General features: G+C 34.1%; 1 protein-coding gene across 1 annotated transcript in view; it reads right to left on the bottom strand.

Annotated features, from left to right (window-relative positions):
- Positions 1-1,040: 1,040 nt before the first annotated feature.
- Positions 1,041-14,967, bottom strand: part of RASA1 (Ras GTPase-activating protein 1) — a 58,332-nt gene continuing 44,405 nt past the window's right edge. Inside the window, exons 14-20 of the mRNA XM_051209881.1 lie at positions 13,137-13,378; positions 11,722-11,905; positions 10,920-11,285; positions 10,310-10,440; positions 8,808-9,086; positions 7,688-7,831; positions 1,041-3,793 (exon numbers count right to left, since the gene is read on the bottom strand). Coding sequence (XP_051075352.1) covers positions 3,395-3,793; positions 7,688-7,831; positions 8,808-9,086; positions 10,310-10,440; positions 10,920-11,285; positions 11,722-11,905; positions 13,137-13,378 — 1,745 coding nt within the window. The 3' untranslated portion in view covers positions 1,041-3,394. The remainder of the gene's footprint in view (positions 3,794-7,687; positions 7,832-8,807; positions 9,087-10,309; positions 10,441-10,919; positions 11,286-11,721; positions 11,906-13,136; positions 13,379-14,967) is intronic.

The raw sequence follows: 14,967 nt of genomic DNA, 5'->3' as shown, positions 1-14,967 counted from the left end.
CTTTGTAGAATGCCCAAAGATGGCTGATCTTCGGACTCACTAAATTCGTGGTATGATAATCTGTTATTCAAATCACACATTAATTTGAAATGACACGCAATCAATTGAATGAGAATAATTCACATCAAATGCTGGACATAAGTTTCATGTTAAACGGTACTCATCAGTAAGATGCACTTCCAACCAGTAACAAAACGATGCTCCCTATAGGATTCGAAACTGTGTCACCCAGTTCTGCAGTCTGATAAATTGCGTCTAATCTATTAGGACTGAGCGTGTTATCCTCTAGGACTGAGATATTTGTATTCACTGATCACTGAGTGGTGACATGTTATGTTTGTCTAGTCGTTTGGATTCTATGAACGATATTCTAGATAAGTAATAAATCCTACAGACACGTCTTAGTTCATTAGTTAGTGATGAAAAACCTGTTATTTTTGGTCCGTTCAAGTGTTTCGGTTAATTATTTCGAGTTTTTAACAGTGGCTATTCAGTCATATCGTGTCATTACATTCTATCGATTGATGGGCATTCTATTTACTTGGAAATCGATAAACGTCCTTCAATAAAATCATTCTCATTAAGAGCCATTTCGTAATGAGGCCACTGCTTGAAGTTGCGCGAAATCGCGACTATGAATTAGTGTTATAGACAAGCATTGAATGCAAGTTTTTGAGAAAAGGTTCAATAACAGTTCTTCGAAATCAAGGTCGACAGAACAAGTTGTTGGTCGTATGTACATAAATTCTAATAAATTACTTCCATCTGAAGTTTGTGTTGACTATATTGTCTTAGAAGAATATAAGTTTCATGATTAAAACACTCTGTTGAGAAATTGCAACTTCACATAATTTATTTTATGTATCATCATATCGTTCACATAGTAAAATATTTATTATATAAAGATCATTCTGTCTATAAAACAGAAAACTTATTTAACGTATATAAACGCATCAATCTATACACTAATATCATTGAAATAGTAATCGTTTATGCCTAACCGAGAAATGAACAAATTGAACCAAATAACATTTTATATCATTTATTTTGACCAAGAAAAAAAAACAAGCAAATAAAAAAGCAGTGAAATACAGCGACAGTGAAGGTGTATTGGGTATCCTTTTATTTCATTCCCTGTTCAACTCTCTCTTATGTAATATATGCATCGATAACAAAACAAGATGAAAATAAAAGTGAAACATTATATATATATATTATTAATGGGAAGAAATGGTCAGTCAGTCAGTAACAACGTAGAACTTCGTACGTACGTACATAAGTTCGAGTTGTCATACCACATTAGCATAGAGATGCAATGGTCATCTCGCGGATTCCAACCAGATAGTCCACATCTACAAACATGACTCAGTCCACTTGTCAGTGGCTCCATAGATTTGTGCCATATTTTAGTCTAGCAGCCTCTAGCTTTCTTCCAACCTACTCCTATACTACTGAACATCGCTCGTTAGGGCAGTCGGTGGTTGGGCATACGTAACACGTGTCCCACCCATCTCAACTGATGACGTTTCACCACTTCATCAATTGATTTGCCATCCTTACCTAGCAACCGTTTCCTAACAACTGCATTACTTACTCGATGGTCCCACGATATACGAGCAATATTTCGAAGACACCTATGATCAAATACTAGTAACCTACGAATATCCTCTACTCTTACCGGCCATGTTTCACTGCCATAAAGTAGGACGGAACGAACTGCTGCACAGTAAACACGTCCTTTGGTTGGTAGACGGATATCTCGCCTACGCCATAAATGACGCAAGTTGGTAAAAGCTAGTCGAGCCTTCTGTATCCGTGCTGAGATTTCGTCACACACCAGACCACAAGGGCTGATGAGACTTCCAAGATAAGTGAAGCAGTCAACACGCTCAGCTACTTCACTCCTTATCATTAGTTCGGGTGTCAATGCAACCCAATCCTGAAGCAACATTTTGCATTTCGAGGGGGAAAATCGCATGCCGAACATGCTAGCATCGTTGCTTAGAGTGGTCATAAGACTCTGCATTTTGTCAGAGTCTTCGCCAAATAAAACTATGTCATCGGCATATTCTAGATCAAAAAGTGAATCTCCCGGTATAAGCTCAACCCCTGGAAATCTAGATGAGGAGAGTGTTATCTCTAAAAGCACGTCAACAACAAAGTTAAACAAGGATGGAGAGTGGACTGCCCTGACGAACACCACTTGAAGTAATCAATTCTGATGACAGTTCGCTATAAGCTCTCAAGAAATGGGAAATTACTAAAGCAAACAAAATCCAGATATATGCATATATAAAGAAAATTTTACAGGTCGAAGTGACAAAAAAGAGAAAACTGAGAATTAGACAGTAATCATATTCATCAGTAAAATAGTAACAGATCAGATTACTGCAACTATTATAATTAATCAAACTAAACTGTATGCACAATAGAGTAAGTATTCTGGAAATGTTACATTTGTATTAGTTAATATGAATGATCAATGAATTGATATGATCATGATGAAGAATAATATGATAATCAAGTCACTACACACATACATACAATTATGTACACATACATTCATACACTGTTTGAAAGAGAGAAAAAGTGAATTCACTAAAGTAAACTTATAAAAACAGTAGATTAACGTAGTATTTTATGGATAAAGACCAACTAAAGAGTAACAATAGACATTTAAAACAATAAGAAAACAGGTTAAAAAAAAAGAGACAATGTTTAAAAAACAAACTAAAGAGTAGTTGAATATGGTGAAAACCGAAAGAGAGAAAAAACCATCAAAAAAAAACATAAACATACACAACGGCGAGAAAAAAAATAGATAATACAAGTATGTACATACATAACAAAGAGTACTTTCAATTAAAGCATAGAGAACAAATTGTTGAAGAACATAATAGACTAACTGAATGTACAAACTCAAGTGTATATATAAATATACGAAAATATGAATTAAACTGATTATTATTATACAACAAAGCATTGGATAAGGGTTAGGACTTTGTAGACTGAGAAGATAATAATCAAATGTTTAATACATTTATATAATATACCATCAACTAAAGTGAAATAATCCATCCACTAAATAGATTGTTAATGTAAATTATACATATTACAATAATTAGATGACTAATTTTCAACAGTTGTTCCGCTCAGTAATAAAAGTCAAAAAGTATCTTGAATACATGACATGATCAACACATCATTATATGTATTGAATGCATTTTATTATATCAATGGAATATACAAATAAAATAAGAAATGATACCTTTAAATCATTATTTGTTATTGGAATATAATTGTAAATTATAGAATAATAATTCAAAGTAGAAATTCTTTAAACATAAAGAATATAGAATAACCATAAAAGAAAATAATCATAATCATAATCATTCTAAGTCAATCGATTAGCCAGTACAAATTGATGCGTTTTCTCAGCTAGATCAATTAGAACTGAATAAATATGCGGTGCTAATGAAACAGGATAAATATCTGTAATTTTATTTTCATGATTATGATTTTTTATCGGTGTAGAATTGTTATTCATTGTAGAATTGGATATGTCATTATTATTATTATTACTACTATTATTGGTAGTAGTATCATTTAAGTGATTGATGGAATTATTATTTGTTCGACAAATTGTAGTCGACTGATGTTTCGGATGATATGCTTCTAATAAATAATATGCTAATTGAGCTAATTCACGACTAAGTGATTTACAACTGGCTTTACGTGCATCTGTTTCATATAACTGTTCTAATTGTTTGATTTCATTTGTTGACAATGGAGACTGTGAAATGAATATAGATAAAAATTAAAAACATTTATTAATTGTACAAAATGAAGTTAGTTTAGGTGGACATTTATAAAGACAATATAAACCTGTTGAATAGTTAACATCCATCATAAAAAAGAGTGGCTTAGACCCAAAATATTATTGTATCATCATAGCGAGCGCTTAAACGTTAAGTTGTCATTCAATTTAGTTTATATTTCTAAGCTCAAACAATTCTCAATATAGAGCAACCATCTATCAATATCATTAAAGAAAAACTGTCTCCGTTACATCACATAGTTGAATTGGACTGGTCACAGTTTCTTACTAGGATTTAGGCAATCATGTCTCGAAATTATTTACCTAATGAGCACATGATATTCACCAGAGTAAGTTGCAGATAAACATTGGTGAAAACTTGCACATTTCCAAGAAACAATAGTCAAAACTATTTTTTTCAATAGTTGTCTAACTAAGCTTAGTTTGTAATGTAAACTTTAGCAATGAAGTTACTTCACTTAGAAAGCCAATAATCGCATCATAATATATGGTAGGTGGATAACGTAGATAATTAACATTAATTATAATAATATGTCCTCTCTATTCACAAGTACTTTATCTAACCTTAATAATAAGGCGAAAAAATTTAAAATAATCAATAGTTGAACTAATAGAACATCTTGTCAATGCTGGTCACAAAGTAGAACAAAGTGACTCTAGTGTATATGTATACACAAATAATTTAAAACGAAAGAACTTCACTGAAAAGTGAGATTTCTACTTTCAATTTCACGAATAGATTATGACGCATTGTGTTTGAAAATAAAAGGTTAGGTAATCACAAACGCAATCTTATCTGTACTGTTCACAAAAATGCATTTGAGAATTGCCAATTAAAACTTGGTTACATCTGAAGAGTTTCCTGGATATGAACTACTGCCGAGAAAAGAATAATTTCTTCAGAATACATAAATTCTTGGTCATCTTAACAGTGTTTTTAAGAGCCTTCACATTAGAACTAGGTATTTGGTTATGGTCTTCTAAAGTTTCACTGGAAAGGATCGGATAAGTGTCTCCACAAAATATACTCTTAACATAAATGGTGAAGTGTTATCTAGGTTACATACAGTAGTAGACTCAGGTGCTCCTACGACTTGTCGTTTACAAAACAGATATTGAAACAGACTTCTAAGTCTCAACGTCTTAGAAGCCACATAACTCGGAACCTTTATAACAATTAGTCATGTATTTTAATGTACGAAGTTTGTGTTCGACCACTCTTTCAATACTGCACGTTTATTCTTAGTAGTGCGCGTATAAAGGATAAATTAAGGCTGGAATCAGTACAGAGACGATTGTACCTTGACTTATAATTCGAGATGTAATAAACTTCGGCTCAAACCTTTACGGAAGAGCACACTCAAACTAAATCTTATCTTTTTCTTCAAAATACCTAATAAACTATCTTTTACATCCAATCAATTGGTTCAATATGCAGAGACTTCTCACTACGACATCCGTAACTCTTTGTTACTAGTGAAGCAAAACCATTCTAAATTATCTCTCTATACGAATTACTTTACCTCTAAATTTTCTAGACTCTGGAATAATCTACCACAATCTATCCATACGATAAAATCAATACCATTCTAATCAGTGAATTCCCTATGTAAAACCACCTGCTTGTTGTCACTTTACGTTAACACTGACCCTAGCAACCTTAACTAATTTGAATAATATCTAACATTAACAGTATATCACTGTGTCACATGATACATGTGTTGTAGTAGACCTGACTGACATACTTTGGTAATTATTGCTTTGTTGTTCCGTGCTCTCTGTTTTCGTTTTACTTTCTCTAGTTGTAGATAATTATCATTAATTCGATCTGGCACAGGAAATGACCTTAAATACACCATTCATTAATCAACAGGCTGTCCACTTAAGAAAAATTAAAAGTTTCCGACTGACGTATTGGATTGCTGTAATACATGCACTACCTAAACAATTGCTGAATTAGTAAACGTAAAACAATCTTATGTTATGTTTGTTTTCTATATTTAATGTTACTATTTATATCAAATTGATCATGCTTGTAACCTGGAGTGAATTCTGTAATTATTTTCAGAATACAAATATATATTAAAATGAACAGTGTTGAATTAAATGTCACAAAAATCTGTTATTGAGGTATATGATATGATATAGAATGTTTGCCTTTAAAATAAGTCTTGAATGACATGATGTCGATGGTAGTAAGAAAGGACTACGTGAAAAACAATACGTTCCGAGATGAAACAACAAATTCACAGAATAAAGTATTAGATTATTTTAGAACAAAAAAATCGAAGAGAAGATAAAACGTGGATATACCATCGCCGAATTGTGATTGCATTTGACTCAATTTACACGTCTCTAACCAATGGTTGGAATTATTGAGCAAGCCATCAGTTAATTTGAACACACCTGTAAGACTGTATTTGACAGTCGATGACTTCACAAGCTGAGAAGACATATCATGGTTTGGTTGCTCTTAGTTTTCATTAGACCACATTAGTCGATCCGCCATCTTTATCTAGAACCCTATATGTAACCTAACTATCGCTCGCTACTCAGTGGTACCAACATACATGAACAATCTACCCAAGAACTCTTCGACACACATTAAACTGATCTTGTTTATTATTACTACTTTTAATTCAAATGCTAAGCCAAGAACAATGTTGAAAAAATATGGCATTATAATACGACCGATCGTCTGCAATGTTATTACACGATATTCTGAAGATTATCATTAATCACATAATATATACTGACATATACCATGATTTCAATCGAAGAACTGTAAGAAACAATATTATTCAAAAATTGAATATTGGTTGTTGTTTCAGTTAGACAGTAATACACACATATATGCATTGTTTCATGCTGGAATACTACATTGGCACAGTGAGATAGTTATTTCCAGAGTAGTGAAATTAACCATGTCAACAGTATTAATAGGAAACATTAGGTATAGAAAAGAAAAAAAATTTAACAGCTTTCCGGAACTTAGATTATGAAAGAAAACAAGGAATGAGTGTTCATTTTTGAACAATGATAATTTACCGTAAAAAGACTGTTGACTTTTCATTACGAGCTGATCTTAATGAGGGTTGTGAATGGTCACTGATGAGAAGTTCCATATCAGGACAAAAGAGCCAACTAATATTTGGTGGTTTTCAATGATTGATTAAATAACATTTATTTATTTAAACACCTAAACATCGGTACAAGGAGGCATCAAATAGATATGCACCACATAAATCATTCGATTTGTGTGAAGGCTGGGATGCTGCCCAGGTGCCCAAACCGAAACAGGTGATTTCCTGAAGCGACCACAACCGGAGTCTTTGGTCTGAAGGTCTGATCCAAAAGGTAGTACAGCAACGTTAGAAGGTGCAGTCTCATGGCAACCGAACAATAACAGATTCATACTCTATTTTCTCCCTCAGGATACCGGAGCCCATGTGCACCATTGGTTAGGAATCAGGGTTTTCCAGATCCCAAAGGTGAACTCTCCATGTCCACCGTCCTGGTTAAAGCGCCGGACATTCGCTTTTCGTCTTCTCAATTTCCTAAACAACACCCTTACAACAAGAATGCAGTGAGTAGGACTTCCATGGTAATGGTTGTGTGCACGTGGCTATGTGAGAGCATTTTAAGAGGGAGAGCTGGCTCTCTCCACTCACGGCTGTACCAGGGCGTTTGTGAACATTAATTTACATTAAATGTACAAATAAAACAAAGGAAACAAAAACCAATAGCAACTAATTGTGTTTTCAATTACTTTCAAAAATTCTATGCTTAAAACACAAAATGTAGTTTATTCAAATTAACATAGATTTCCAAAATAGAACAATAACTTACAGTAATAGGTATACGAAATTCATTTAATAATCTTGTTCGTAAACTCATAAATTGTTCCAATGATAAAAAACCATCAGCTTGTGTTTTCGGTGTTTCATTTAGACCGACAAGAGCTAATAATGTTTTAGCTATTAAAGCAAATGCCTACAAATAATTAATACGATAATCATCACTTAAAAATATTATATTAAGTAGTAATGAAGAAAACAAATTATACTCATATGTATATAATTTTTATTAAGGCTAGGTTGTGAGAGCGAAACTATTCACAGATGAACTATACTAATAAATTATTTTGTTTAGTGACTAATGGGATGTATGTCAAGTACTGCTTATTGCTGATCGAATTTCATTGGACTAATCGCAACGCGGCTACTAGTCTACGGGAATCAACATCACGTGCACAATGTTGAAATATAAGGTGGGGGTTGGGGACAGTCAACAGAAAACCCTGTTTAATTTATGTTTCGTGCTATTTGCCACTCATTACCAAGGTGTGCTTGTAATTTAGAGAAGAAAGATGTCCCCTAGTGGATGTGATCCCGTACCACTCAGCTTCACGGTCAGACAGATTACCACTGAGCTATTCACACCGCAACTAACCTCTTACATCATTGAAGTGTATTTACCACTGACTAATCTGTGAGTAGCGACTTATGTTGTGTATGTCAAGTCCTTCATAGTGCTGACCAAATTCGATCGATCATGTTACGGACAAATCTAACTGACAAGTACCGAATAGCACGAAACCTAGGTTCAAGGTTCCCTATTGATTACCTTTAACCACCATCATACAACTTTGTTTAAATGTTTTCTATTATAAATAACCAAAAATCAAACCTCGATATATATTTAAATTGGTACATAAATATTGGTTCAGATTTAGTAAATAAGAAAATGGAGAGAGTGATAAAAATTCAACTAAAAGAACAAACAGAAATTAAAATTTACAAACGAATGATTGTTAGATAAATCAAATAAGAAACTTAAACAAAAGTAAATTTTCATTCAAAATCCCACAATGTTATAAAAGCCGAAATAGACGACATGGGACTAGCATTATCTCAATCAAAGTCCGACAAAGGAGAACACCTCAAATAGAATAATACTGTACACTTACTTCAGATGCATGTGATGGAACAGTTGGTGAATTCGCACCAGAATTTAATTGAGGAAAAGAAGACCATGAATGATAAGAAGAATTAGTAATTGAATTTGTATATGATGGATGGAAAACATCATTAGGAAAACCAGATAAAATACCGTGAATAGATCCATTGAGCGATTCTGAACAAATTGTTTTACCCAAAGATGAAAGCGAATATAACACTGGACAAAGACCACGTAGAAAAACTAGATTACACACAACAACATTACTATGATTAGGTGAATATAAAGCCTGTAAAAAAAATTTAGGAAAAAAGGAGAACAAAAAAAGTAGTTCTCAGTATGGATGAACGAAGACTGTAGAATTCCATTGAAATCATGAGCCGATCTAAGTTAGATCACCACTGACGAACAAGAAGTACCCTGAAACAGCCATCCAGTGCTTCCAGGTTCCCAAAAGTGGTCTAACTTATATCAGTTCATGATTTCAATGAAAGACAAAATAATTCAAAATGATAAAAATTATACAACTAGTAAAGTCTTGCCTTTAATCCAAACAATTGAAACATTTAATTAAGTGTATAATCATACCACAGAAGTACAAAAAAAGGATGGAAATATCTAGGAATATGACATTGACTTTTTGTAGTTAAATGATCATTTTGATATACCGGCAGGCAATATGTAACAATAAACTACATTATACGATTGTCTAAGGTAAAAAAAAAAATAAGAAAGATCTTAGGTAATATGACTTATGATATATTGTAGTACAGCAAAGGTACTTATTGTTTATCACTGACTTCTGCCAAAAAACATGCGGAGTCGCGATATTATTCTTTTACATCATTCCTACTTCTCGAACCATAATATTATATATACTTAGTCTTCCATAACGACTACTATTACCACTAATATTTCAACTCGTCTGCAATGCTTATTGTCGATTTGCATCGAGCTGTGCTAATATGATGTATCGCCACCTAATAGTGATAAAAATTTATGTCAGATCCTATGTTGATCAAGACTGATTGCGTATCAAGATGTATTAGAATGTCTTAATTAGAGATGCTAATTTTCACTCTCAATATCCAATTTAATGAAAACCCCGCATAATAGAAGATAAGTCATTCACGTTTTATGCATATGCTTACGAAACCACTTTTTACAATCAACCTAATAGTAAAATGTTTGCATAGTGAGTTCGTAAATCCATCCTCTTAAAATCACGTAATTTTCTTGTAGAAACTACTAAACAACTACATTTCCCAGAACGTTTCCAAACGGTAGTTTCAGGATATACCACAAATATAAATGCTGATCACTTTGGACTTCATAAATTTACTTAAACGATGATACATCACTAAAAAAAAACAAGACATCAATAACCTTAAATTTTTGGACGATTTAAACAGGTTTAAGGAAAAACTCAGATAAAGTAATCATTTCCAACAACTAAGTGTTAACAGTAATTACTATAGTATGACCACAGTGAATGAATCAATACAAATATACCTGTAATTCTGAATAGATCCAACGAATTTGTAAAGGAAATGTGCGTACATACGTAATCAAGTCATCCACAGCAATGGAGAGTAAATGGTGATGCCACTCTTGTTCACGTGTATGATGATGTTGAAGAGAACCTGAATCAAATATATAAATATGTATATATGCTAAGATTGTTTTAGTAAATATTATACGGAAAAGATGGCTCAGAATCGACCACAATGGCGTAGGTGTATACACTCTTTTTCTTCCCTTAAACTAAGAGATTAAAATTATTTCATACCTTTCTTCCTACGAACTAATGTCCTTACATAAAATGTTTCCTTTATATATTACACTATCGAGTTAACCGCTTCTATGAATCTGGTGTTCATCTTGCTGCGTTAATGAGGTGTGACAACTTGGACCGATGCATGTATGTGCCAGGTCCTACGTTGTAACTGACTGACTGACGGAAAAGATGATCAAACCAAAGAATACTACCGAATGACCTTGAAATGCTGATCCGTTTCGACCAATCAGAAAGCAATCGAAGCTTTATATAGTGTCAAAGTCAATGTGACATATATTTACTTAAAATTAATTATATAATTAATTTGAAAATTACGTAACTTACCTTGATTAGATGTAGTAGATGAGATTTGGTCGAATTTCACTGAACCAGTGGCACCAGTTGATAATGAATATGGACGTGTTGTAAGTGCATAATGTGAATTGGTAGAATTTGTACAATGATGAGAACTTTTATCAACAGAAGGACGTTGATTGAATGTTGATTTTATATTGCTAGCACTATTAATTTGACTTACATTAAGAGATGGGTTTGAAGATGTAGTTGAATAATTAGATTTTATTGACGGTGGACCTTCCAGAGCTTTTTCACATACACGTCGAAAACACTGACTACGCCACGCTGAACACACAGTAGTACTATAGATATCTAGTATTTGTGCTCCCAATGAACTGCCCCGAAAAGAAGCACCTATAAATAAAATTTGCAAGTACATAAAGGAATACTACTATTAAATCAAATATCTGGTGTTTTTTAAACTCCGGATAATACATTTATCTCATATCTTATGATCTGTTATTTGAAGTAGATGGGTTATATGACACTCGTCACAGATGACAGCTAATTTTGCTCAACGTTATTATAGGTTTCTTTTTCTAGATATAACTCACCTAACAGGGAATTGACCAATTAAACTAGAGAATGTAGATGAGGCTAGTAAAATGAATGAATGAATGGTGGCTAGCAGTGGAATCCAGGACGCGCATTTCGTCCTACCATTTACATTTTTCGGTTACATGTTGCGAGGGATAGTAAGATATCTATTTACAAATCAGATCACAAATGTCTATTATATTATAAACGTAATATATAACATAAAACGAAGTAACTAACAAAAGAAACATACTTGGCTTATCATTATTTACTTCAATTCGTAGTAAATTGACAATCAACTCTAAATGACAATTCAATTCGATTGTTGTTAATAATAGACTGGTAACAAAATTCATTTGGTTCATATTGTGTGCAAATGATTTCCAAACATGAATACAAAGAGGTATGAATTCAGAATTCATATAGTTTCTTATTGTCTGTAAAAATATACAAAGGGAAAAACATACAGCCATTATGGGACCATAAAAGACAAAGTCAGTCAATTGTTTTTAAAGTGCACTAGGTTGGCAAAGAATGTTGAGTTTCATTATATACTATGTCATGAAATGACCTAGGTTAGACAACCATCGAAAAACTGAAAGCATTGGACAACTGTTTCATTTTAGTATCAGACTAGTCAGTAATGTCTACTTACGACCCCACTGAGGACAGAACCGAATAACGCGAATTGACTGCATTTAAAAACCTAAATGACTGAATACTGACTTAGTATCCTAAAGGTTAAAAGCGTTTACCGATGAACCTGGAGGCCCTGGGTTTGATACCCGATAAGTTTGTGGATGGTCACTGATGAGATCCTAAACTAGGACCAAGCAGTCGCCTTTTTTATTTATTTTATTTGTTGGCACAAGAGGGTACCATATATATATGCGCCACAGCCGCCTGAGGAACCCTGTTTTGATAAATCTTGATGTAAAGAATACTGCCTGTAACGTATACGGCTTTGAGTTAGCCTGTTTAACTTTGGTTGTCTAATGTTACAATTCACCTTACCAAACTGAAATAGAGGAAGAAGAAATGTAGCTTACAAATTATCGGTTGAAGTCAAGCGTTTTAGCTATAACCTCACGGGTTCCAAGCGTTACACCATTTGAATGTTGAAGACAATACTGTACACAAGTTTAAGTGATACCCAGACCAAATGACTCATCCAAATAAAAGTTTGAAAGTAGCACAGCGGATATAAAAAATTATTCAAGACGGAATTAATTCACTATCAGTATGGTACAAGCGCACAGTTTAACACCACAGTAAAACAAACTTGAAATTGACATTTTAGTCGATGTTATTTTATAGCAACTAACTGATTCCCCCGTTCCAGATGGATAGGATATACAAAGCGGAAATCATCAAGCTGCATCATGAGGTAAACGCTAATTTGGAATCGTGAAGGGAAACAGAAAATTGGAAGAAACATATTGTGCCGGGAATGGGAAGCAGACATTAATAGGATGAATAGCAACTGGAAAGGATTGCATAAAACAGAGTTCGATGGAGAATCCTGGTGGGCGGCCTATGCTTCCTCCATGAGGGGTAACAGGCGTAAGTTTATATATATATATATATATATATATATATATATATATATACTAAGTAAACTTGGTAAGACAAAATGGAAACAATAAAATTTGCAAAAACTGTAATTACCTGACGAAAACCTTCATAATATTGAAAAGGAATTACGTGTAATTCTTTATAAATAATGGATACTTGACCATTGCTACGTTCTTGCGTATCACATATTGAATAATGGAGAGGGGACGTTGACGATAATGAGAGAGATGCCGATGATGAATTACTAGCAGAAACTTGTTTATCATGATCTGCAATCGTAGAACCACCGAAATTTGAAGTAGCATTGTATTGGACTATATCAAAATCGATAGCGACTGGAAAAAAGACATTAAATATGAATTTATGAAAAAAATTATTACAAAAAATTGTCGAAAACTCTAAGAACTGAGATACAGCTAACTGAATTGGATTACTTGAATGAATGTCTTCACGAAATACCGACGAGGAAAATGGTTGTTTAAAACCTATATTCTTGGCTTGTGATGACGGGAAGCGTTAGTACGGATACCTCGGCAGTTTATATAATAAACTTTGTACTTGCAGTAATCCGAACCTTGAAGTAAGCATTCCGTTGCACGAAAGGTGAATCGTGCAGGTTCTTTATATTGACGAGGTCAGGTCAAATGAATGACTACAACTGGATCCTATATGGGCGTTTACGTGACGCGACATAGATCGATGACGTTAGATTATAGAGTCCTAGCTAAAGAATCATGCTGTCCAATCTAACAAAAGGTTTGATCATACAAATCTCCAACGTGTAGTTAAGAGAGTGGTTTTTAGAAACCAGGAGTAACCTTTCGTGAATTCAAATTGTGGTGTGTGCTACTGATGCGAAGACATAAGTAGTATGTATCATCATTCGAAAATGGAATACATGGAGACAAAGGTTAAGAAGATAGACGGAAAGAGAATGAAAACAGAGAATTAGTGTGAGAACGAATGAACAATAAAGTCTGAGACAATTGACTGATATTTTGCAAATGAAGTATTTACTGCATAATTCTCAGATTTTATCATGGGAGTGTGGCATCTTTAGGGTCGACCTTTTCTCACTCATTCCTCCCGTTGTGAGGCGAGATTGCTGCACATGCCAGTCTTCCGGAGAAAACACCTTCCTGAAATCACACCTCTCTACAATCAGAAGTACAACATTGCCTTAGGGCCTTAAGTTGCTGCTTTTATTTATTATTTATTTAATATCACATAGGTTTTGTGGATATTATAGTAATTTCAATGGTTAAGATCATGAGTCAGTTGAAGCTAGACCACCATGGAAAACATGGAAGCAATGGACGGCCGTTCCGTCCTTTTGTATGACTTCTCAGCAGTGCGCATCCACGATATTGACCATTGGAAGTGGTATATCCTGGAGTGCTGGTGAGAAGTAGTGACCGTTGGAGTTCAACCAGGTCTGTTTTGAGATGGTAACTCACTGAATACAATGGTGGATGTGTCGCTCAATTTCGTGGATTAGTTGAAGTTAGACATTACCACCGCTTAATGCCGACTCAGTGGTTTAGTGGATAAGTGGTCGCGCGAGAAACCAGAAGGTCCTGGTTCCGAACCTCGCAGGGGACGAGGTCGTGGATGTGCACTGCTAGGGAGTACCACAATAGGACGAAACGGCCATCCAGTGCTTCCAGGTTTTCCTGTGTCGGTTCTAGTGATTAAGATATACAACAATGATAGTTTCTTGTTTGACTCCTGTTCCATTGTGAACTTGATGTCATCGAAGACGTTGTTGATCAACTTGTAAGTGTTTTCCAGCTCATTCTTTCTGACGATGACGAATGTGTCGTCCACATAGCGAATCCAAATTTTTGGCTTGATCACTGGTAATATCGCGGCTTCTAGTGTTTGCATCACTGTTTCTGCGATCAGTCTTGATATTGGTGATCCA

Source organism: Schistosoma haematobium, chromosome 1 (genome assembly GCF_000699445.3).
Source record: "Schistosoma haematobium chromosome 1, whole genome shotgun sequence".
Taxonomy (NCBI): domain Eukaryota; kingdom Metazoa; phylum Platyhelminthes; class Trematoda; order Strigeidida; family Schistosomatidae; genus Schistosoma; species Schistosoma haematobium.
The sequence above is the reverse complement of the archived record's forward strand: the minus strand, read 5'-3'. Positions and strand labels throughout refer to the sequence as shown.